This window comes from Panicum virgatum, chromosome 4N, assembly GCF_016808335.1.
Source record: "Panicum virgatum strain AP13 chromosome 4N, P.virgatum_v5, whole genome shotgun sequence".
Taxonomy (NCBI): Eukaryota; Viridiplantae; Streptophyta; class Magnoliopsida; order Poales; family Poaceae; genus Panicum; species Panicum virgatum.
The window spans coordinates 16,113,973-16,135,337 of record NC_053148.1 but is presented as its reverse complement, the minus strand read 5'-3'; the positions used below and the strand labels follow the sequence as shown (position 1 = coordinate 16,135,337).

The window sequence follows — 21,365 nt, the reverse complement described above, 5'->3', positions numbered from 1 at the left end:
TATTGGCTACAGTAATACTACAATAACTATTTTCTAATCATACGGTCAAAGACCTCATTAGATTCGTCTCGCGAAGTAACGCAAGGATTATAGAATTAGTTTTATAAACTATTTTTATGTAATACTCTTAATTAATGGTTAAAATTGTCTACAGTAGTTTGTGCTACTAAACCAGGCCGAGTTTCCTCTGAACCCCTGGCCGTACAGCCATCGCCTTCCACCTCGCCATATAATATAGGGAACGTATCTGGTGGAAACCATTCGTGAAAACCCGTGCAAACTACAACAAAAATATCATCTAAATACACGAAAAAATCACACATATAGATGATATGATGATACACAACCTTATAAAATATCATGTCCAAACTCGACTTCATTTGTGAGATATAAAAATAATAAATTTCTAACAAATCATTTGGACAGTTTCTTGGCTTCAAATTTGTTATTTTTATATCTTATAAACGAAGTCAAGTTTGAACAAAATATTTTATAAGATTGTGTATCATCATATCATCTACATCTGTGATTTTTTTTGTGAATTTAGATGATTTTTTGTTATGATTTATACGAGTTTTCACGAAAATTTAATTTCCACCAAATATATTCTCCTATAGTCTATTCTCACCTCAAGATAGTTGAGTCAGATAGAGAGGCCGAGGTCGAGTCAGAGCAGCATCTTCCCCGGCATCTCATGAGCGCCGCCGGGCGCCGCGCCATGTCAACGCGCACGGCCGCTTTTGTTTAACCCCCCGCCAACCGCACGCAGCCGTGACCAGTACGGCCGACACCATTGGCTCCATAAAGCAAGTCAAGCATCCATGGAACGCCTGCATTTCTAGCTGCTGCTGCGCAGTCCTCTCCGATCGGCGACGGCATGCCGGCGATCCGGGTGCTGACGGCGCTGGACCAGGCGCGGACGCAGTACTACCACTTCAAGGCCATCGTCATCGCCGGCATGGGCCTCTTCACGGACTCGTACGACCTCTTCTGCATCGCGCCCGTCATGAAGCTCATCGGCCGCGTCTACTACGAGCCCTCGGGCGGCGGCGCCCCAGGGGTCACGCCGCCCGCCGTGGTGTCCGCCACCGTCGGCGTGGCGCTGCTGGGCGCCGTGGCGGGGAACCTGGCCTTCGGCGCGCTGGGCGACCGCGCGGGCCGCCGCCGCGTCTACGGCGCCTCCCTCCTCCTCATGGTCTGCTCCTCCGTCGGCAGCGGCTTCTCCGTGTGCCGCACCCGCGGGTGCGCGCTCGCCAGCCTCTGCCTCTTCCGCTTCCTCCTCGGCGCCGCCATCGGCGGGGACTACCCGCTCTCCGCCACCATCATGTCCGAGTTCGCCAACCGCCGCACCAGGGGCGCCTTCATCGCCGCCGTCTTCTCCATGCAGGGGTTCGGCATCCTCGCCAGCTCCGCGGCCACCATGGCCGTCGCCGCCGCTTTTGACCGCTGCACGGGCCGGCGCGCCCCGCTCGACACGCCCGAGGCCGCCGACATCGCCTGGCGCGTCATACTCGTGCTCGGGGCCCTCCCCGCCGTGGTCACCTTGTACTGGAGGATGGCCATGCCCGAGACCGCCAGGTACGTGCGTTGTTACCAGGGTTTTAAATTTCGGCGAAATTTCGCCGAAATTCGGCGAAAAATTTCGTTTTCGCTACTTACCGGGAAAAAAAATTTCGGTATTTTTCGGAAAATTTCGTTTGAAAATTCAAAATTCAAAAAATTTCGGCCAAAAGTCACCGAAATTCGCCGAAATTTACCGAAATTTCGGAACGAAATTTCGTTTCCGCTAAACACCGGGATTTGCAACGAAAACGAAATGGTTAACCCTGGTTGTTACGCACTGTGAATAACTGTGATTTCATTAAATTAATTAAAACATGCAATTTGATTTAGCCTTTATAGGACAGCTAGCTATTAGTAGTACGTGTTAGTGCTCTCCTTGACTTGGAGCCAAGTACGGAGTAGGACGAGATGGTGAACGGTAGGGGTTGGATGCATTCAAAATTTCAAATAGGTTTGGATGTCGGAAGGGGAGGAGTATACCGAAAGCGGTTGGACTTTTCTAAATATTCTAGTCAAACTAGGACCTTAAAGTACCAAATTAAGTACGGATCACTATAATGAGCAGATAATTGTAACAACCATATTGTTGCTACCTGTGATAAGCAAATGTGGAGTCGAAGAATATACGGGGCGATACCTGGGATCTATCCTGAGAAATGAACCGTTGCTGCAGATCACCCAACAAGTACCGTGTGCCACCTACGCAGGAACCAGGACTGCTTCCTTAGTCGCCGTCAGCTGCTGGTTTCATTTCTGTTCTTTAAGGAATTCGTAGCATTTTTTTTTCAAAATACAGTACAGTCTAGAACTCCACCACAAGAAACCTAGCTTACCAGCACGAACCCATTGCGGAATACTATACCATTTGTTTAAGCTCAAGTGCTTATCTCTCCTAGCTATCCCTGCCCACAAGTAGTCACGATCACAGGATTGGCTATAGTATATTTTTTCAAGCATAGACTATCATCAACTTTCCTCTGAACCACGAGCTTCCAGAACCAATCAAATTAATGAAGCACACAGCTTGATCATAACCTAACAAGTTTTTTTCATATCCTGGATCATATCCGGATCTCTCTCAATAGATTATTGTCAAATTGCTGGTCAAATTTCCACCTTTGTAAACTATACTGATATCTTAAATGACACTTACATCGAACATGATTTAGGTGTATCACTTCTGCTTTATTGTTACTTTTTACGGCGTACCCTGTGGTGTGGCAATCTTACCCACCACCACCCAAAAGTGACTAGCTGATGCCGTGGCTGGACTTGTCCCGGCCTCCCGGGTGCAGGTATACGGCGCTGGTGGACCACGACGTGGTGAAGGCGACCAACGACATCGGCCGCGTCCTCACCGAGCTCAACCTGGGCGCGGTCACCGAGGAGGAGGCCGCCGCGTTCCGCCGCGCCCCGCCGCCGCAGCCCGGGCGCGCTTCTTGTGGCGGCACGGGCGTGACCTCTTCGCGTGCGCGTCGGCGTGGTTCCTCCTGGACATCCCCTACTACAGCAGCACGCTGTTCCAGTCTTAGATCTACCAGCCGTGGTTCCCGCCGGCGGGGCGCGTGAACGCGTTCCAGGAGACGTTCAACGTGGCCAAGTTCCAGGCCATCATCGCCGCGGCCTCCACCATCCCGGGTTACTTCGCCGCCGTCCTGCTCATTGACCGCGTCGGGCGGCGCCGGCTCCAGATGGCGGGATTCCTCCTCATGGCCGTGTTCCTCCTCGCGCTCGCCGGGCCCTACGACCGCTACTGGCGCGGCCACGCCGCCACGGGCGCCGGGTACATCGTGCTCTACGCGCTCACCTTCTTCTCCGCCAACCTCGGGCCCGCCCAACACCACCACCTTCATCCTGCCGGCCGAGCTCTTCCCGGCGCGGTTCCGGTCGACGTGCCACGGGATCTAGCTCCGGCGCGGCGGGGAAGCTCGGCGCGCTCGTCGGCGCCATCGGGTTCCTCTGGGCGTCCCAGGACCGGGACAAGGGGAAGGTGATGGCGGGGTACGAGCCCGGCATCGGCATGAAGTACGCGCTCATCATCCTGTGCGGGATCTGCCTGCTCGGGCTCGCCGTCACCTACGTGTTCACGCCGGAGACCATGGGGCGGTCGTTGGAGGAGAACGAGAGCGAGAACGACGACAGCCGCAGCCACGCCGCCGGCAAAGGCGGTGCCGGCCAGCGCTGCCAGCAGGAACTTGCTGGAAGTGAGCTGCCAAAGAGCCCGGCGTCCGTGGTGAGCTCGCACCTCAGCACGTCACCGATCCATCCGCACCGGTTCTCTGTCTGAAGCCTGCTGCCATGGTGCTCTAGCTACTATTTTGTATACTCGGATGCAAGTTTCATTGGTTTATAGGTATAAAGTAGTTGAAAATTAATCGCGAAAAGTCCTTAGTTTGCCGGTTTCATGGAATATGGATATATTGCACAAAGTTGTATGCGCTCATAGTACAACGCAACTTCGGTCATCACGCAGCAACAAGCAATTTTCATGTGGCTAATTTAAATTTAAATTTAAATCACACCTCTTAATTGCACTTCATACTTCAATCACCTGATAACCCCCCCCCCCCCCCCCCCCCCCCCGTTCCAGTCGGCAATGGCAAATTTGTTTGGGCTAGGTAGCAGTCCAGACTATTTCAGGGTGTGTTTAGTTGTTTGAGTTTTGACATTGTAGCACATTTTATTGTTACTTCATAAATAATGTCCAATCATAGACTAATTAGGTTTCAAAGATTCATCTCGTGATAATCAGTTAAATTGTGCAATTAGTTATTTTATTCAACTGTATTTAATATTTCATGCATGTGTCCGAAGATTCAATATGACAGATACTGTGTGATTTTTTTTAGAAACTAAACGGGATCTTAAAAAAAAGTAGCAGTCCAGAAACTGCAGAATTTGACATCCGGACTAGCCCACATAGGCCCAGCAGCCCACTTCATCCGTGGGGATCACCGCCGCAACAGCATCTGTGGCGGGTGGATGGGCGGCGCTTTCTTCTTCTTCCTCCACTGCTCCTCGCACCAAAAAAATGTTCCAACCCGATCAGAGGCATCAAAAGAATTTCTCAAAAGCATCTTCGCCTCCAGCGGCCGCCGGAGGATCCGAAGGAACCCAAACCGCGGACGAGGGGCGGCGCGACGGCTGTGGGCACCATGGAGAGCTCGTCGCCGTCGGTGCCGTTCCCGCAGCTGCAGGCGCCGGTGGAGAGCACCTACCGCGCCTGCACCATCCCCTACCGGTTCCCCTCCGACAACCCGCGCAAGGCCACGCCCGTCGAGATCCAGTGGATCGACCTCTTCCTCAAATCCGTCCCGTCCTTCAAGTAAGCCCCCCGCGCTCGATTCGATCCGGTCTCCGTCCCCTTTCAGTTGTCGCGGCGGCTCGGGCTCACCACCGTCCCCCCCGATGGCACTTGCAGGCAGCGCGCGGAGAACGACCCCACCGTGCCCGACGCGCCGGCCAAGGCGGAGAAGTTCGCGCAGAGGTGTGTGCGCCGCTTTTGACTTTCCTCTTCTGTGCACTGGATCAGTGATCAGTACGGATTATTGCTCATGCTGCTCCTTTATACCTTTGAGTTGTTTGTTTTGTTTGGCGGGCATGTTAGTGCAGGAAGGTATTGCTAGTTAGTAGCCTGAGAAGTGAGATGCTAGTCGGTGGTGCTTGCGACTTGCGTCTGTGTTTTGGATGCAAGCCGCCATCTCAAGTAGAATTGGCTAGTGTGCTGTTGCTGCATTGTCAACTCATTGCTCCACTTGTAGATGGGATTTGGAAAACGCCCTGCTTTTGCTCTTTCTGCCAAGTGGCTCTCAGTTGCTTCCAAAACATCTGATGCCGCATGGAATTCACATGTGACTGTTTGTGACCAGACAAGTTTTTTCTATGCCAATGCCTTGATCTACCAGCGGTTTCCATGCAGTGTTACTTGGACACAAACACAGATGTCGTCATTCAGTTGTAAGGTTGCATAATTTGTAAGCACTGTGAAAATGTTACATGGGCGTGCGCACGGGTAGCCTACCCCAACTTGCTTGGGAAAAAAGGCTATGTTGTTGTTGTTGTTGTTGTTGCGTGCGCACGGGTGTCAGAATCTAACTTGGATTTGGCTGTCTGATTCTGTATCTTTTTTTTTTACACATGTGGCCATTCAATGGTTTGCATGGTAGCATACTATTCTCTTAAGACAGGATATGAACAAGCATTGTAAATTGTCTCCATAGCCAGCCTTTTGGATGCTACCAAAGTTTCTCTTATTTGAGAAATAAAAAAACCCTGCCAAATTCATTGGATAATGATTATTTGCAAGAGACAGGTCAGACGTTGTGTGGAGAGAGGAGGGTTCATTCCCAGTATTATCGCTTGGAAAACAAGTGTCATGGTTTAGTAACTACAAATGTACCAACTACAGCTAATTTCCGTTAGGAATTGGTTTGGTGTTCCAATAGGGAATGAGTCAATTCTTATATACCAACATGATGGTGCTAGTGAAATATTATTTTAGTATGAGGCAAAGATTGAGACGTGTGGCAAGAGTCATGATATCCACTTGACTTAGAACTTAGAAGGAAGATCAGCCTGCCAATATTAGCAAATATATGATGTACAGTTTTCACAGTTTGCAGCAAAATTTGTCCAAATGTGCTTCCATCAGATTAGCTAGCTGAAAATTTATATGACAGTACAAACACTAAATTCTGTCAGTTGCAACCAAGATTACCATTTTATCAATTGACCGCTAATGGGAGTAGGGGCTATTTGAACAATTTATGGTGTAGAAAAAGATTTCTAGGACTGAAATGCACTGAAATAAAAAAAAAAATCCACAAAAATGGTGCTCCCTCTCCCAGATTATATGGAACTATCCATAACATAGAGGCCTATAATTTAGTTATGGACATGTTGTGTGGTGCAGGTACACAGCAATGCTTGAAGAGATGAAGAAGAATCCAGAGAGCCATGGGGGACCACCAGACTGCATAGTATGTCATCGATAGATGAGTTCTTTGAGAAATAATAGAAATGGGGATTTACCTGTACTTAACTTTTGAAATGTATCTCAAGCTTCTCTGTAGGCTTCGTGAGCTAGTACTTAGAGAGCTGGGGTTTAGGGATATCTTCAAGAAGGTTAAGGTAATCTATGTCACATTCCTGTTGTAGTTCTTACTTTTTTTGGTCAAATTATTCTGATAACTTTTAGGTGATTGTAATTTGCTATGCTCCCTTATTGTTTTATCATAAGTAGGATGAGGAGAATGCCAAGGCTATGTCACTGTTTGAGGGTGTTGTTCAGCGAAATGATGAAATTGAAGATGATGGAAAAAGAGTTGAGAACTTGATCCGGGGAATCTTAGCTGGAAATATTTTTGATCTAGGATCTGCACAGGTGTGTTGAGTTTCTTTTTGGGCTTCACTTATTGTGGAACTTCCACTGTTGGTTCTGTTATTGTTGTTATGTGGAAGCTCAAGCAACATTATGTTGTATCTCATATGTAGAATCAACAAAGCAATCTTGATATTTTTTCTTTCAAGTTCTCTTAAATAGTAACATTTATACTGTTAAACAAATGCTCTTTCTTCTGTATTCCATGAAACTGTTACATGCATGGACTTCTAATAACTCTTTTTTTCTTGTATATTGAAGCTTGCAGAAGTTTTTGCTAAAGATGGCATGTCGTTCTTGGCAAGTTGCCAAAATCTTGTATCTCGACCTTGGGTTATTGATGACCTTGATGCATTTAAGAGCAAATGGGCCAAGAAATCATGGGAAAAGGTATTCTTTTATTGCTGTCTAATTTTATTGCTACGTGTCAACCTAGATGCCACATACAGCTGGATGTCCGCATACAAGAGTCTGTTTTAGAGTCTGTTTTGTTCATGTCATCCATTGTCATGTGTAATTGCCTAATTTGTTATGGTCTCAGCATCACAGTTTATGCACAGATGTACAATATACATGTAAACAGTAAATATTATTGTGCACTGTTTGGCTCCTTTTTAACATACTATCATCTTATGATTCATCTTTACAAAAATATTTGAAGCATGCAACCATATAAGCCACTGCCGTTCTGGTTCCATGGCAATCTTAAGGTTGGTAACTGTTACTGGCCTAGTTATTACTCCCTCCTTTCACTACGTTTGTCTAGACTCTAGAGTACATAATGTGCATTAACCAAGGAAATATCAGTTCAAAAAAAAATGCAAAATAGCCATCCATACCCTATTAGCTAACACAATACAACTAATTCTCTTCTTTGGAAGTATTTAATGAGGGGTAGAATGTGGAAACACTAAAACATCTACACCTGTTATTCTCAATGGACAAACATTATGAAAGATATTCTCCCGATGCCATGGATAAACATAGCAAAGCATGGTGAGTACTGTTTAACAGTTGACCCTCAAGTTATTAAGGTCCATTCTTAGTGAAGAAAAGCTCCCTGATTTGCGAATTGAATTGTTTCCTGTGGAATCTAACATTCAACAGCCTCTAGTAACTAATTTCCCGAATGGGTTTTATTTTTCTGCACATTGCAGAGATGTTAGTGATTTGTAATTCATGTATCGAGTATCGATAGTATTTAGTAGAAACTCTGGATACACATCAACTCCGGGTGAAGCCCATTTGGAGCATAATGTTTCATATATTATTATAATTTTATATTTCTACAATAAAAGTAATTTATAGACTGTACATCATCGTAATAACGATGAAATATTTTACAACATAAGTATATCTGTATCTGAGTCCTTTTCTATGAAATTTTGTAGGCAGTTATCTTTGTCGATAACTCTGGTGCTGATGTTATCTTGGGAATATTACCATTTGCGAGGGAGTTGCTCCGACGTGGTGCAAAGGTTTGTATTAACTCTTTTATTCTGCTTTTGTGGTATTCTTAGAGTAGGACTAATCCCTGGAAGTCCTGATAAGGTTTGGCCTATTACCTTTCAATTTCAATCGGATATTTTCACTTTAGAACACATTACTAACTTTACAAGTTTTAATAATGTTGAAATTAAAATTTGTAAAACAAATCATATTGAACTCTAGCTATGAGCCTATGGCCTCTGAAATATAATGAAAGCACATCACCTTTTATTTTTGAAATTACATTGTGAATCGACTAGTACTGTAGGGCTACTTTTTGTTAGATGTATATGCATCTTATGTACTTAGTCAATAGTATAGGGTGCTCCTTGTATATTGTATATGTGGTTATCAGCCCCATTGGGCAGGGAATACATTTGAGTTGCTCATTTTCTAACATGGTACCACAGCCTAGGGTTAGGGTCCTTGGACCTCCCATCGCCGGCGTGACTCCGGCGAGACACCGGTGAGCCACCACCGCCGGTTGGCGAAGGTAGCTCCACCTCTTGTCCCTCCCTCCACTCCCTTCCTCTGCACACGCCGGCCCACGCCTCGCGCCCACAGCCGTCGGCCCGCGCCTCTGCGGCACGCATCCGCCGCCGGCCGTGCCTTCCGCGGCGCACCGCCGCCGGATCCGCCACTTGCCGGACTTGAATAGTCTGTCCGGAAGTTCCCGTCATCACTGGTGCGCCTTCTGGAAGTTTACTTGCAGGGTTGTTGCGGATAGAGAAAGTACTCATCATCACTAGTGCGCCTTCTGGAAGTTCTGTGAGAGTGGCGAAGTTAACTCGCCCTTGCCGGACTTGAATAGTCTGTCTCTTTCCTTTGTTCTTATTATTTTGATTTGCATTTTGGCTCGGGTTTTGACGCCGGGGCTGCGGGCATTCTCGAGCAAAGTGAGTCGTACTTCCACAATTGAAACAACGATTCCCGTCACTTGGACGGATCGGCTGGGGAGCAGTCGGCCTTGGGCCGGTTTGCTGTGGGACAGGAGGTCGCATGTTGCCTTGCTGCTGCGGAGGTCTAAAAACCCAACGCCCTTGCTGAGGGGCTTTCTGAGCGGCTGGAGGTGGAGCATTTTGCACAATTCTATACCTCTGTGCCGGAGCACCAGAAGGTCCAGTTGGTGCCTTTCTCTTCTTTTCTGCCCGGTGTGCCAAAATACAATCCTCCTGAGTGATTGCCATATTAACAAGTTCATTGTAAGAGTCCACCCGCACTAGGTTCAGACGTTCCTTAAGCTTAGTATTTAGGCCTCTGCAGAAACGATCCTGCTTTTTGGCATTCGTGTAGACGTGATTGCTTAGATTGTAAGGTGATACCTGGGGAGTGTGTTGTCCCTCAACACAAGCTTGTGGTGGCGGACTTTCGTCTTTGGGTACGTGTCCACCGGGACAAATGTGCCAAGATTGCGAGAACAAAGTGGTGGAAGCTTAGAGGGGAAGCGGCACAAGCGTTTAAGGAAAGGATGCTAGGTGAGGAGCCTTTGGAAGAAGGAGAAGACGCAGATGCCATGTGGCTAAAGATGGCAACATGTGTTCGGAAGGTGGCCTCAGAGGTGTTTGGCGTGAGTAGGGGAGGCAAACAGGAGGGGAAAGACACCTGGTGGTGGAACGACGAGGTGCAAAGGGCTATTAAGGAGAAGAAAGAGTGTTTCAAGCGCCTCCACCTTGACAAGAGTGCAGCCAACATCGAGGGCTATAAATTAGCGAAGAGGGTTGCAAAGCGAGCTGTGAGTGTAGCAAAGGGTAAGGCGTATGATGACTTGTATAAGCGGCTAGGCACGAAAGAAGGGGAGAAGGACATTTATAGGATGGCTAGGATCCGCGAGCGGAAGACAAGGGACATCAACCAAATCAAATGCATTAAGGATGTGACAGATCGACTGTTAGTAAAGGATGAGGAGATCATGGATAGATGGAGAGAGTACTTCGACAAGTTGTTTAATGGGGAGAGTGAGAGCCCTACTCTTGAGTTAGATGACTCTTTTGACGATACCAACAGACGTTTTGTGAGGAGAATTCAGGAGGTATTTATCGGGGAGGCTTTGAAGAGAATGAAGAGAGGTAAAGCGATGGGCCCTGATGGTATTCCCATTGAGGTGTGGAGATGCCTAGGAGATAGAGCAATAGTATGATTAACTAAGCTTTTTAATCTCATTTTTCGGTCAAACAAGATGCCGGAAGAATGGAGGAGAAGTATATTAGTACCTATCTTCAAAAACAAGGGCGATGTTCAAAGTTGTACTAACTACCGTGGGATTAATCTGATGAGCCATACGATGAAGCTTTAGGAGAGGGTTATCGAGCATCGCCTAAGAAGAGTGATAAGTGTGACCCAAAACCAATTTGGGTTCATGCCTGGAAGGTCAACCATGGAGGCGATTTTCTTAATACGACAATTGATGGAGAGATATAGGGAGCAGAAGAAGGACTTGCACATGGTCTTCATTGACCTTGAGAAGGCATATGACAAAGTACCGAGAAATGTCATGTGGTGGGCTTTGGAGAAGCACAAAGTCCCAACTAAGTACATTACCCTCATTAAGGATATGTACAAGGATGCGACGACGTTTGTCCGAACATGTGATGGCAACACCACTGACTTTCCTATTAACATAGGCCTACACAAGGGGTCAGCATTGAGCCCTTATTTATTTGCTTTAGTGATGGATGAGGTCACAAGGGATATATAAGGTGAGATCTCTTGGTGTATGCTTTTTGCTGATGATGTGGTGCTAGTTGACGAGAGTAGGGCAGGGGTTAATAGGAAGTTAAAGCTGTGGAGACGCACGTTAGAGTCGAAAGGGTTCAGACTTAGTAGGACCAAGACCGAGTACATGATGTGCGATTTCAGTGCGACTAGGCATGAGGGGGGAGACGTTAGTCTAGATGGGCAAGTGGTGGTCCAGAAAGATACTTTTCGGTATTTAGGATCGGTGCTACAAAAGGATGGCAACATTGATGAAGATGTTAGGCATAGAATTTCAGCTGGCTGGTTGAAATGGCGGCAACCTTCTGGCATCCTTTGTGACAAGAGGGTGCCACAAAAGCTAAAAGCCAAATTCTATAGGACAGCAATTCGTCCGGCGATGTTATACGGTGCTCAATGTTGGCCTACAAAAAGGCGACATGTGCAGCAATTGAGTGTAGCAGAGATGCGGATGTTGCGGTGGTTTTGCGGGCACACAAGGAGGGATAGAGTCCGGAACGAAGTTATTCGGGATAGGGTCGGGGTGGCACCAATTGAGGAGAAACTTACTCAGCATCGGCTGAGATGGTTTGGACATGTCCAACGAAGGCCTCCTGAGGCGCCGGTGCGTAATGGGGTTCTTGAGCGGGTCGATAATGTAAAGAGGGGTAGAGGTAGACCTAAACTGACGTGGGATGAGTTGGTTAAGAGAGACCTTAAGGATTGGAATATCTCTAAAGAGATAGCTTTGGATAGGAGCGTTTGGAGACTAGCTATCAATGTGTCTGAACCTTGAACTTATTTCTTTCGGGTTTCATCTCTAGTCTACCCTAACTTGCTTGGGAAAAAAAGACTATGTTGTTGTTGTTGTTTGTGTCAGCATGAAGTCCCGCGTACTGACATAGATTATTGAAGGCTTGTGCATACTGCATCATGTTGCGAGTCCCCTGTGTGAAGTCCCCTGTTTGAGAGTCAGGAACTAATTTAATTTCCTCTCCATAAGACCCTCAGGAATATGAGGGCTTCTGAAGGCATTCCTGAATTCCTCTCAAGTAACAACATAATTAGCAGGGAGCACGCCATGATAATTATCCCTCCAGAGACGCTCTAAACCGCGAAGTTGTTGCGCGGCATAGCGAGCCTTATTTGCCTCAGAACATGGTAGCAAAAGCAATGAAAACTTGGATTCGATAGTACGAAGCCAAGCATCCGCATCAAGAGGTTCCTCGATCCTGTTGAATAGTGGGGGTTGGGTACCCAAGAAATCCGAGTAACTGGCTCCCTGAGGTTGGTGGACATTGTGCCCACCTCGCTGCTGCTGCTGCCCTTGAACAAGTTGGCGGAGCAACTCAGTTTGTGCGGCCAGCACTTCCGCAAAGTCGGGTGGCGGGGGTGGCGGCTGCTGCGACCCGCTACCACTTGCATAGTCGTAGCCCTTAGGGCAGCCGCGGGTTGATCCCACCATCTGGAATGTTCAAATTAATTTGTTAGCGACATGGTATACAAGCCCAAGGTGCAAGGAATATAATTGCTAAAAATAAAACTCGAACGATTAAGATAACAACTTTGGCAGAAACGCTGTCCGTTACAAGAAAATTCATATCTCGTGTTTTGCTCGTCCAAATGCTCTAAATTTTTTACAGCAGAGAGATAATTTGTTATTCTCCAGTTTTGGTATTCATCACAAGAGCTGATTTCGCGGTTAGGAGGGTCGAAAAATTCATTTACAGCCTCTATGGACTGGCTGTTTTTCAGCAAATAGGACCACAGTAATTTGGCGATAGTTTCGGATACACATGTCCAATGAAGGTAAAAGTTTGCGAGCATTGTTACACAGAGTGCACCAACTCTTGTGCATTTACCATAAGCACATCCAAATTAGAAGAGATTTTGGTGGTATGCGAGTATGCCGATGTTTTTCCGGATGACTTGCCAGGGATGTCACCAGATAGAGACATTGAATTTGTTATTGAATTGCAACCAGGCACTGTACCTATTTCAAAAAGGCCCTATAGAATGCCACCCAAGGAGCTAGCGGAACTAAACTGTTAGACAAGGGTTTCATTCGTCCTAGTGCCTTGCCTTGCCTTGGGGATGTCCGGCCCTATTCGTGAAGAAAAAGGATGACAATTTGAGGTTGTGTGTGGACTACCGACCTCTCAATGCGGTGACAATTAAAAACAAATATCCGCTTCTCCGCATTGATGTTCTTTTTGATCAGTTGGTTGGAGCCAGGGTTTTCTCCAAATTGATCTTCGTTCGGGCTATCATCAAATAAAAATCCGACCAGATGATATTCCTAAGACAACCTTCTCCACACGATATGGACTATATGAATATTTGGTCTCTTTTGGTCCCATGAATGCTCCCGCCTATTTCATGTATCTTATGAATTTGGTATTTATGCCGGAGCTTGAGAAGTTCGTCGTGGTTTTCATTGACGACATTCTCGTTTATTCCAAGAATGAGGCCGACCATGCCAAGCACCTACACACTGTTCTTCAACACCTCCGAGATCATCAATTATACGCTAAATTCTCGTTCCGCAGATTTGCTGCCTCTTTCCTAACAAGTTTCCTTGTCTTATTCTGCATACAACTCTTGGATGCTTAATGGTGCTGTTGTATATATTTGAATATTTTTTCTATTAGTATAATAAATCAATTGCTAACCTTGGTTACTGCAGGTGATACTTGCTGCTAATGACATGCCTTCGATCAATGACGTCACCTATCCAGAACTGATTGAGATTATAAACAAGGTGAGCAGGAGACAGGTTGTAAATAATCTCTGATGCAAGCATCTGACTCTTGTCTTTGCAATTGTTTTTAAGCTCAAGGATGCAGATGGAAAGCTAGCAGGTGTGGATGCATCCAACCTGCTTGTTGCCAACTCTGGTAACGATCTGCCTGTAAGAATCTATCGAACCTTGCTAAACCTTCCATTGTGGTGGCCTCGCTCTGGCATTTTCTTTGATACTAAATAATTACTGTTGATTCAGGTTATTGATTTGTCTAGTGTGTCACCAGAACTTGCCTTCATGGCAAATGATGCTGATCTGGTTGTCCTAGAAGGCATGGTAAGCTATTGACGTCCTTGTGCATTTGAATGTCTTTGTTCAACAGACTCACTGAATTTCTGGCTGTTTGTGTTGTAGGGAAGAGCAATCGAAACTAACCTATATGCACAAATGAAATGTGACTCGATCAAGATTGGAATGGTGCGTTGTTCTCTCCCCCCTGCTGACGTGTTATAGGATTGTGCCAACTAGTTGCAGATTATGATAGGAGTTTGCAAACATTGTTGCCTTACGTTTCAGGTTAAGCATCCTGAAGTCGCCCAATTTTTTGGAGGAAGACTTTATGATTGTGTCTTCAAGTTCAACGAGGCCTGAATGCTGAGATACCTCAGCTAACTCCTGTTGCTGTCGCAATTGCAGTGCTGTAATTTTCCTCGACATCCGAAATGCTTGTTTCTATCTTCAGTAGAGATAGCAAGTGAAATAAATCTGGCTTCATGGAGGTGTCATTACTCAGTTGTATGAATTGTTGCCCAAAATGAAACTTCTGAACTTCAAGACGTATTTGTTCCCGTTGGTCTACAATGATTGTTGGAATTGGTTGGCTACCAGCCAACATTGTGTTTTCTCATGCAAAATCAGTACTAGCTACCAGCTAGCCATCAGTACTTTTTTCTTATAACAAATCAACACCAGCTACCGCCAAACGAACAGAGTATATATATGTACTTTAACTATGCACTTGTACTGTCATAATTTTATAGTTCTTTTTCTTTTTTTAGTATGTGTAGCTGCATATACAATCAAATAATCTATAGTGGTGCACACACGGGCAGAGTTCTTCCATAATTTTCAATTTTTTTTGATTGATACATTCAACGATTTTCACTACTGCTATCAGAAGATGTTGCCCTTAATGATCAATGGAATGGAGGAGGATTGTTGCACTTAATAATGATCAATGGAATGGAGGAGGATTGTTGCCCTTAATAATGATCAATGGAATGGAGGCCCTAGATCCTCTGCATCAAATGAGTTACTATTTTTTCCTATCTAGAGCATGAAAAGTCATGCAAGATACCATTGATAAGAATTCTCACGGCATCAAACTCTCCGACATCGCTGTTTTGAGAATCCAAGTGGGAAAACAGCTATGCCCCTGTAGAACTAGGGAGGTTCCAACCTTTGCAGATTGCTTTTAACTTGACGGAATCTTGAGGATCTCAATCATGTGATAAGCAACAAGGTAAAACTTCATTGTAACCAGTTAGAAGTACCAAAAATAGGATAAGCATAAACCTACCTAACCAAATGGCACATTACAAGACAACAATCTACATAAGTCTAGTCCCCACAGCTGGGGCAGGCGGACAGTAGGATTCAGGTAAGCTCATTTCCATGTAGGGAAGTTAGGAAAGCTTGGTTGGCTGCCCGTATTGAACGAGGCAGCAGGATTCGGTGGGCTTCCATGCCCACCAGAGGATTCAGTACCCCTCGACGATGGACTGCTGGCAGTAGGAAACCCACCGAAAACAGTTTTGTCAGGTGTTGATCCAGGATCAAGCTCCAATTTCCCATCAGATAGAAAGCTCCCAATGACCACCTGAACAGCGCGATAACAAAAGCACAATCCATTAGGAGATTTATAAGGTTCTCAAGGCCAATTCCAAAAGCAGAAAAAGGGAACCATATATGAAACCATTCACATTTTATGATAGTATGCATATTCGTGATAAAGCAGAGCATGACTTTCAAAAAAAAAAAAAGAAGGTTCGGATATATGGGAGATCATGGTATACTTTGTAAAGATCTTAATTAGATCAAAAGCAATGTGCAATCAGAAGAACAGGGGAACCTGAACTGGCGAAGCTGCAGTTAGAGGTCCTGCTACAGCACCACCTAAAACACGCCCATCAGGACCAGAAAGTGAGACACTAAGTCCACCTGTTCGACTGCTCATCCCACTACTTTCTGACAGCAGATATGAGCCAGCCAAAGAGAGGATCTCAAAACTGCCCTGCATATTGGACGCAAGTCTATAAGTTAAATTGGTTCCATAACTGCAAAACAATGCACCCCTTATAGAGATGTGTGGTAATGAAAATAACTTCTATGTTCCATGCATCATATTTTTTCTTTATATCTCAGTATATTATGGTGGTGTAGGTGTAGCTGGGATACAGTTTTAAAGACATACCAGAAAAAGGATATTTAAACTTAACAGAAGCGAAGTTGGAAGAATATACAAACCTCATAAGTTACTGTTCCGCCAGAAGAATCTCCTTGACGCAGGGTCACATTGGATACAGCACCATTGGCTGTGAGGATACAAACTGCCCATCCGTTCCCAGAAAATGACATGGCTCTTGACACTACATCCTGAAATCATGAATCATTCTTTAGAAGGTTACCAGGAAAGCAATATCTGACAAAATGAAAAGAAACAATGGAACAGAAGCTGAGGAACATGTGAGAAATAGCTGTTATGGGCTAGGGTGGAGTTAAGGGTGTAAACAAAATAGTTCTCGGCCACTGCCTACATTCTAAGGTTGTTTTAGATCGGTCTTGTTTCTTGGTCCAGTGATGCGCATGTTCTACACTTTTGTGACATGTGGTGATGTGTTGAATCTATATTTGTTTTCATCTTTTTTTTTTCTGCAATGAAATGATACGCAGCTCTCCTGCATATTCAAGAAAAGAAAAGGAGTAGGAGTTGAGACTGCCAGCAGAGGGCAAGGTCTCTAACAACGTCTCAGATGGTCATGGTGGAGTGCCAAGATGCCCTAATAATTCTTGCCTGCCCAGCTGCCCTTTATTACCTCCTCATAAATAGAGAGCAGTTTAATAATATAAGCAGATAGTACATAGAAACAAATCTCTTCAAAGGATTCTAGCAGGGGCGGGCCCCATTGAATTCAAAGGTATTCAACTGAATACCCATTATTTTTAGACAAAAATTTGCTATATATATAGAGTATACTCTATGTATATGATTCAAAAAAGCAAAAATAACCCAACAAACCAAACTACTAGAGTCTCAATCTCTCTTTCAGCCCAAAAAACTTCAGCAGCCCAACTTCCCTCCTCCATCACCGGCCCACATACCCCAAGGCCCAAAAATAAGTTATCACACTGGTTTCCCCAAGGGCCAATCCCCCTTCCAGTCTCACGACGGAGCTCGATCGCCGGCCCCGTACCAAAGACACAATTACGAGGTCTTAGCACCAAGCATAATTAACAAGTTGCTGACTCCGATTCAATGTTCTAACCGGCAATTCCCATAGCGAGGAGACCGAAGGCAAGATTTTGCTGTTGGAGTCGTGAGCAATGCAAGCCAACCTGGGTGCCTTGTCGATGAGCTCTTGGAAGTAGCTCTCGCCCAAGCAGTGGTAGCTCTCGCCCAAGCAGTGGTGGCTCGCGTCGTAGACGCCGCAGATGACGGGCACCGGCTTGGTCTTGCTAACTGCCGTCATGCGCACAGACCCTGGTACGCGACCCACCTGCGCCGCAGCCTGCTGCGCGCGCGACAGCACCGAGTGGAGCGCCGCCGCCGCCACAGACGCTATCTCCGCCCCCGCCACAGCCAACCATGCGGCCTCGACACCTCTGCCACCGCCGCCATGAGGGGTTGGTAGTGGCTTGGTGCGAGCTGCGCTGCAGCCCGTACAAGAGCCACGTGTCCACCGCCTCCCTAGCCGGTGACGAAGCGCGGGGCATGCACGTTGTCCTCAGTAATGTGTTCGTGGGCGGGTAGAGGCGGCAACCTAGCGCGCGGTGTAGGGCGGCCCGGCGCAGCTGCGTAGGCGGCGCACATCTGCGTAGTGGCATACCAGCATACCGGGTGCCAAAAAAATTTGGCCCTTTAAAAATTTTGAATACCCAGAGCCCAAATCTTGGGCCCGCCCCTGGATTCTAGTTGCTAATGTAACTTCCTTAACTGTTGGTAATTCATCGGCAAGCCTATCTAATGCTGACCCACATAATAGTCGCCAGCAACAAAAAAACATACAGCAGAACTGAGTTCTCATGAAAAAAATACATGTAAAATGAAGATAACAAAAGGAGCTTCAAGCTAGAATAAAAAAAAGAGATTTGCAATGAAGAAACAAATTGTAATAGAAAGTAGAAATAGATTGTTGGACAAAAAACATAAAATAGCAGTAACATGATTGAAACTAAATATTCACCCTTCAAACAAGAGGAATCCGTTATTACACTTCAGAAAAATATTAGCTCAAGTGAATGATGAAGACAAAGCATTTTGCTCCTCAACTTAGTATATTCTAACAGAATAGCAGAAACCTTACAAAAAAAATATCAGCAGTAAAGCTAACTAGAGTATCTCAATAGATCAGGCTAGGACCACAAACTCTATTCTTGTTTGAATAAGTTCTAACAGTTTAATGATTTGCCAGCATGAAACACTCAAGATATAGGTCATACATGCATATATGGTTTCCTGAAGTCCCTGCTATGACACATAACATATGGTGTACGTGGTAACAGAGCACCATGTGCAAGCATAACAAACATTTTTGGAGGCAGGAGTAAATCTTTTCTACAGAGAGCAAGATAGTCACATAATTGCACTAGGTAACTGAACGTAAAAAATAAATGCAAGTTATGGTACCATAATAGCCAGTGAGGAAGATACAAGGGTAACTTTGCTAGGCTAGATTTTATAAGCAGATTAATACTTCGCCTAGCTATAAAACAGACAATAACGCTTGAAATGTGATAAATACTGATGCAAGTAAACATATCCCACACTTCCTGATATGAATGGATGACATCATCCTAAGAGTGCATCAGGACATCTGTATGAGCATCAAAAGCACTTGACAGTGTACCTCTCCAGCTTGGACTGTGAAAACATGAGGTTTCCATCCCGCCCAGCCTGGTCCTGTGAAAAAAAAAATCAGGAACGACTACATTTAATCATAGAGCCACAAACTGAATTAACATGCATAAACCTCAAGAAGTGCCATTACATCAAGTAAATATTAAGCAAAATATCCATAGGAACACTTTTGGAGGGATCTAAACAATAAGACACTAACGACAAACTTATAATAACTGCATGATGAATTAAATTCATGAGATGCTCAAAGTGGAAGGTACAATTACAAACATCAACTATAATTACTAAAGCTCTTAAACGAAACATTTGCCATGGATAAATATTTCTGTACATTCTAACTGAGCAAGCTAATCACAAATAGTGTGTTAATGCTGAACAATATTTCAAATCTGAAATTAGGACGTTGACATCATTACATCAATGCAAGCTAGTAGGAGATTAATCACAGCTAAGAATAGAAAAAGTCAGATATCCACAGGAACCATAATAAGCTAATAATCACATAGTAACAATTACTGCAAAGCAGTTAAAATAGTATTAAAGTAAACTTTCAGACTTGCCAGGACAAATTTTACCAATGACTTGTTCAGTTCAACCCTAAGCAACAATCCTGAAAAAAGTTAATCTAAGTTTCGCTTAAGTAGGGAAGGATTCCAAGCTCATTTAAGTTCGATTCTTGGCATTTCTTTTCTGAAAGAAATCTCTAGCAAGTGCCAAGGCAAGGGCATGAAGGTCATTATCACCAAAGTATACCATTCCCTGCCCACATCTCCACTACCCCTGATTGCCACTGCTGCCAGAGTGCCAGGACGACAGCAAAAAAAATGAATGAATGAATAAATAATAAGCTCTGATGCTCCTTTTGCCCATACTAAAGTACCACTGCCTACTAATATACGTGTATCTGAAGCCTGAATTGAAATATGATCAAACCCAACAGTGCCTCCTTGCCCGATTTGCTACCGCTACTTGCTCCAGCTGAAAAGGCTGGCAAAACATTACCTGGCGCTGCCGCCTGCGGCTGCGGCTTCTTGTTAGTGGAGCCCAGCGGCCGGCCCCTCTTCATGGCAGGTGAAGCATTTGACGCAGGCAGCGGCGCCGCCGCCGGAGATGCTTGGGGACCCACCACACCCCCACCCTGCGGGCTCGGAGAGAAGCCGGGAGGAAGCTTGGGTGACGCGCCAGAGTCGGTGCCAACATCAGCTGGGGCAGGAGCTGTTTGGGACGGGGACACGACAGCCAGCGGCGAGGCGCCGTCCGCGGGTCCATACTTGCGCGGGCGCCCGCGCTTGCGCTTGAGAGGATCGGCGCTGGCGGGGGAGCGGGTGGGCGCCGTCGGCGCAGCGGCATTGCTGGCCGCGGGCTGCTGGTAGAACGGCGGAATGGCGGGTTTCCTGTAGACGGCGACGCTATTGGGGGCGTAAAGGAGCGCGCCGGGGCCGGGCTGCTGCGGCTGGTGCTGCTGCAGCGCCCTCTTCTGCACGCCGCCGCCATACGCCGCTTCGCCCGCCGCCGCCGCCGACGACATGACTCCCCCTCACAAGCACACAGCACGAGCAGAGCAACCAAGAAAAGGCTCCTCCTTTCGATCCCGCCGCGGCCAAGCACCCGCAAGATTCGCCGACCTAGGCTGCAAGCTCGATCGCCATCAGCTCGGAAAATCCAAGCCTCGGTGTCCCGACGAGGAATTCGGCGAGATCAAGAAGCGTACTGGAGACAGGAGTGTACTTACTCGCAAGTGAGCACCAGAAGAACAAGCTCGAGGTACAAAATCCCCCCTTGTTTTCTTGTTTTCGCTTTTCCTTCCTCCTTTCTCTGACAAGATTCCGAATTTCACAGTAGCACGGAAGAAAACCCCAATAAAAAAACGAAATTTCCACAGGGACGAATTTCCTCTACGAAATACGACTGGGGAAAACGAAAACCCCAAGATAAACCCTAAAAAATCTCGCGAATAAAGCGTAAAAGTATCGATCACCGCGGAAGGGACCGCCAAATTCCCCGGATTTTCGCTAACCCTTGCCTCGAATTCCCCCACCTCCTGGGGATTTCTCGACCCAAAATACTAGGGAGGCAAAGAAAAAAACAGAAAAGCTTCTGCAATCTACGGAGGGGAGAAAATGCCCGAAGCCCCGTGATTAATAGAGGGGGATGGGGACTGACCGACTGAGGAGGAGCGCGTGTTTTTTCACGAGGGGCCCTGGAAATACGCGGAATCCGCGGCGGTTACTATCTTTTGCCAATTTTTCAGGCTTTTACTTGAGCTACCGCGAATTTCAGGGTAACCGAGGGGGTTACTGTAAAGCAGTGGGTGAGATATTTACCTTTCCGTCAGCGTTCACATGAACTGACGAGTGGGCTTC

General features: G+C 46.1%; 2 protein-coding genes and 1 pseudogene across 2 annotated transcripts; 2 read left to right on the top strand and 1 right to left on the bottom strand.

Annotated features, from left to right (window-relative positions):
* Positions 1–877: 877 nt before the first annotated feature.
* Positions 878–3,968, top strand: LOC120668770 (annotated as a pseudogene).
* A 560-nt stretch (positions 3,969–4,528) lies between these two features.
* On the top strand, positions 4,529–14,723 carry LOC120670202 (damage-control phosphatase At2g17340-like). Its single transcript, XM_039950265.1, has 12 exons — positions 4,529–4,888; positions 4,985–5,050; positions 6,476–6,542; positions 6,625–6,693; positions 6,806–6,946; positions 7,205–7,333; positions 8,335–8,421; positions 13,809–13,883; positions 13,956–14,033; positions 14,124–14,201; positions 14,280–14,342; positions 14,442–14,723. Exons 1-12 carry the CDS (start codon positions 4,719–4,721, stop codon positions 14,514–14,516), a joined length of 1,098 nt encoding a protein of 365 aa, XP_039806199.1. The 5' UTR covers positions 4,529–4,718; the 3' UTR covers positions 14,517–14,723.
* A 592-nt stretch (positions 14,724–15,315) lies between these two features.
* LOC120670203 (AT-hook motif nuclear-localized protein 10-like) lies at positions 15,316–21,135 on the bottom strand. Its single transcript, XM_039950267.1, has 6 exons — positions 20,735–21,135; positions 20,005–20,632; positions 18,992–19,044; positions 16,392–16,520; positions 15,997–16,158; positions 15,316–15,744 (listed from the first exon to the last, which is right to left on the bottom strand). The coding sequence occupies exons 2-6, from the start codon at positions 20,528–20,530 to the stop codon at positions 15,532–15,534; spliced, it is 1,083 nt and encodes a 360-aa protein (XP_039806201.1). The 5' UTR covers positions 20,531–20,632; positions 20,735–21,135; the 3' UTR covers positions 15,316–15,531.
* Positions 21,136–21,365: the final 230 nt, after the last annotated feature.

What these genes read in the sequence shown, in the direction of transcription:
- LOC120670202 (XM_039950265.1), top strand. Translation starts at nt 4,719, where the DNA reads ATGGAGAGCTCGTCGCCGTCGGTGCCGTTCCCGCAGCTGCAGGCGCCG. An exon ending in GCGGAGAAGTTCGCGCAGAG is followed by an intron (nt 5,051 to 6,475) that starts GTGTGTGCGCCG and finishes TGTGTGGTGCAG; the next exon opens with GTACACAGCAATGCTTGAAG. An exon ending in GGGGACCACCAGACTGCATA is followed by an intron (nt 6,543 to 6,624) that starts GTATGTCATCGA and finishes ATGTATCTCAAG; the next exon opens with CTTCTCTGTAGGCTTCGTGA.
- LOC120670203 (XM_039950267.1), bottom strand. Translation starts at nt 20,530, where the DNA reads ATGTCGTCGGCGGCGGCGGCGGGCGAAGCGGCGTATGGCGGCGGCGTG. An exon ending in TCACAGTCCAAGCTGGAGAG is followed by an intron (nt 16,521 to 18,991) that starts GTACACTGTCAA and finishes TCATGATTTCAG; the next exon opens with GATGTAGTGTCAAGAGCCAT. An exon ending in CTGCAGCTTCGCCAGTTCAG is followed by an intron (nt 15,745 to 15,996) that starts GTTCCCCTGTTC and finishes CGCGCTGTTCAG; the next exon opens with GTGGTCATTGGGAGCTTTCT.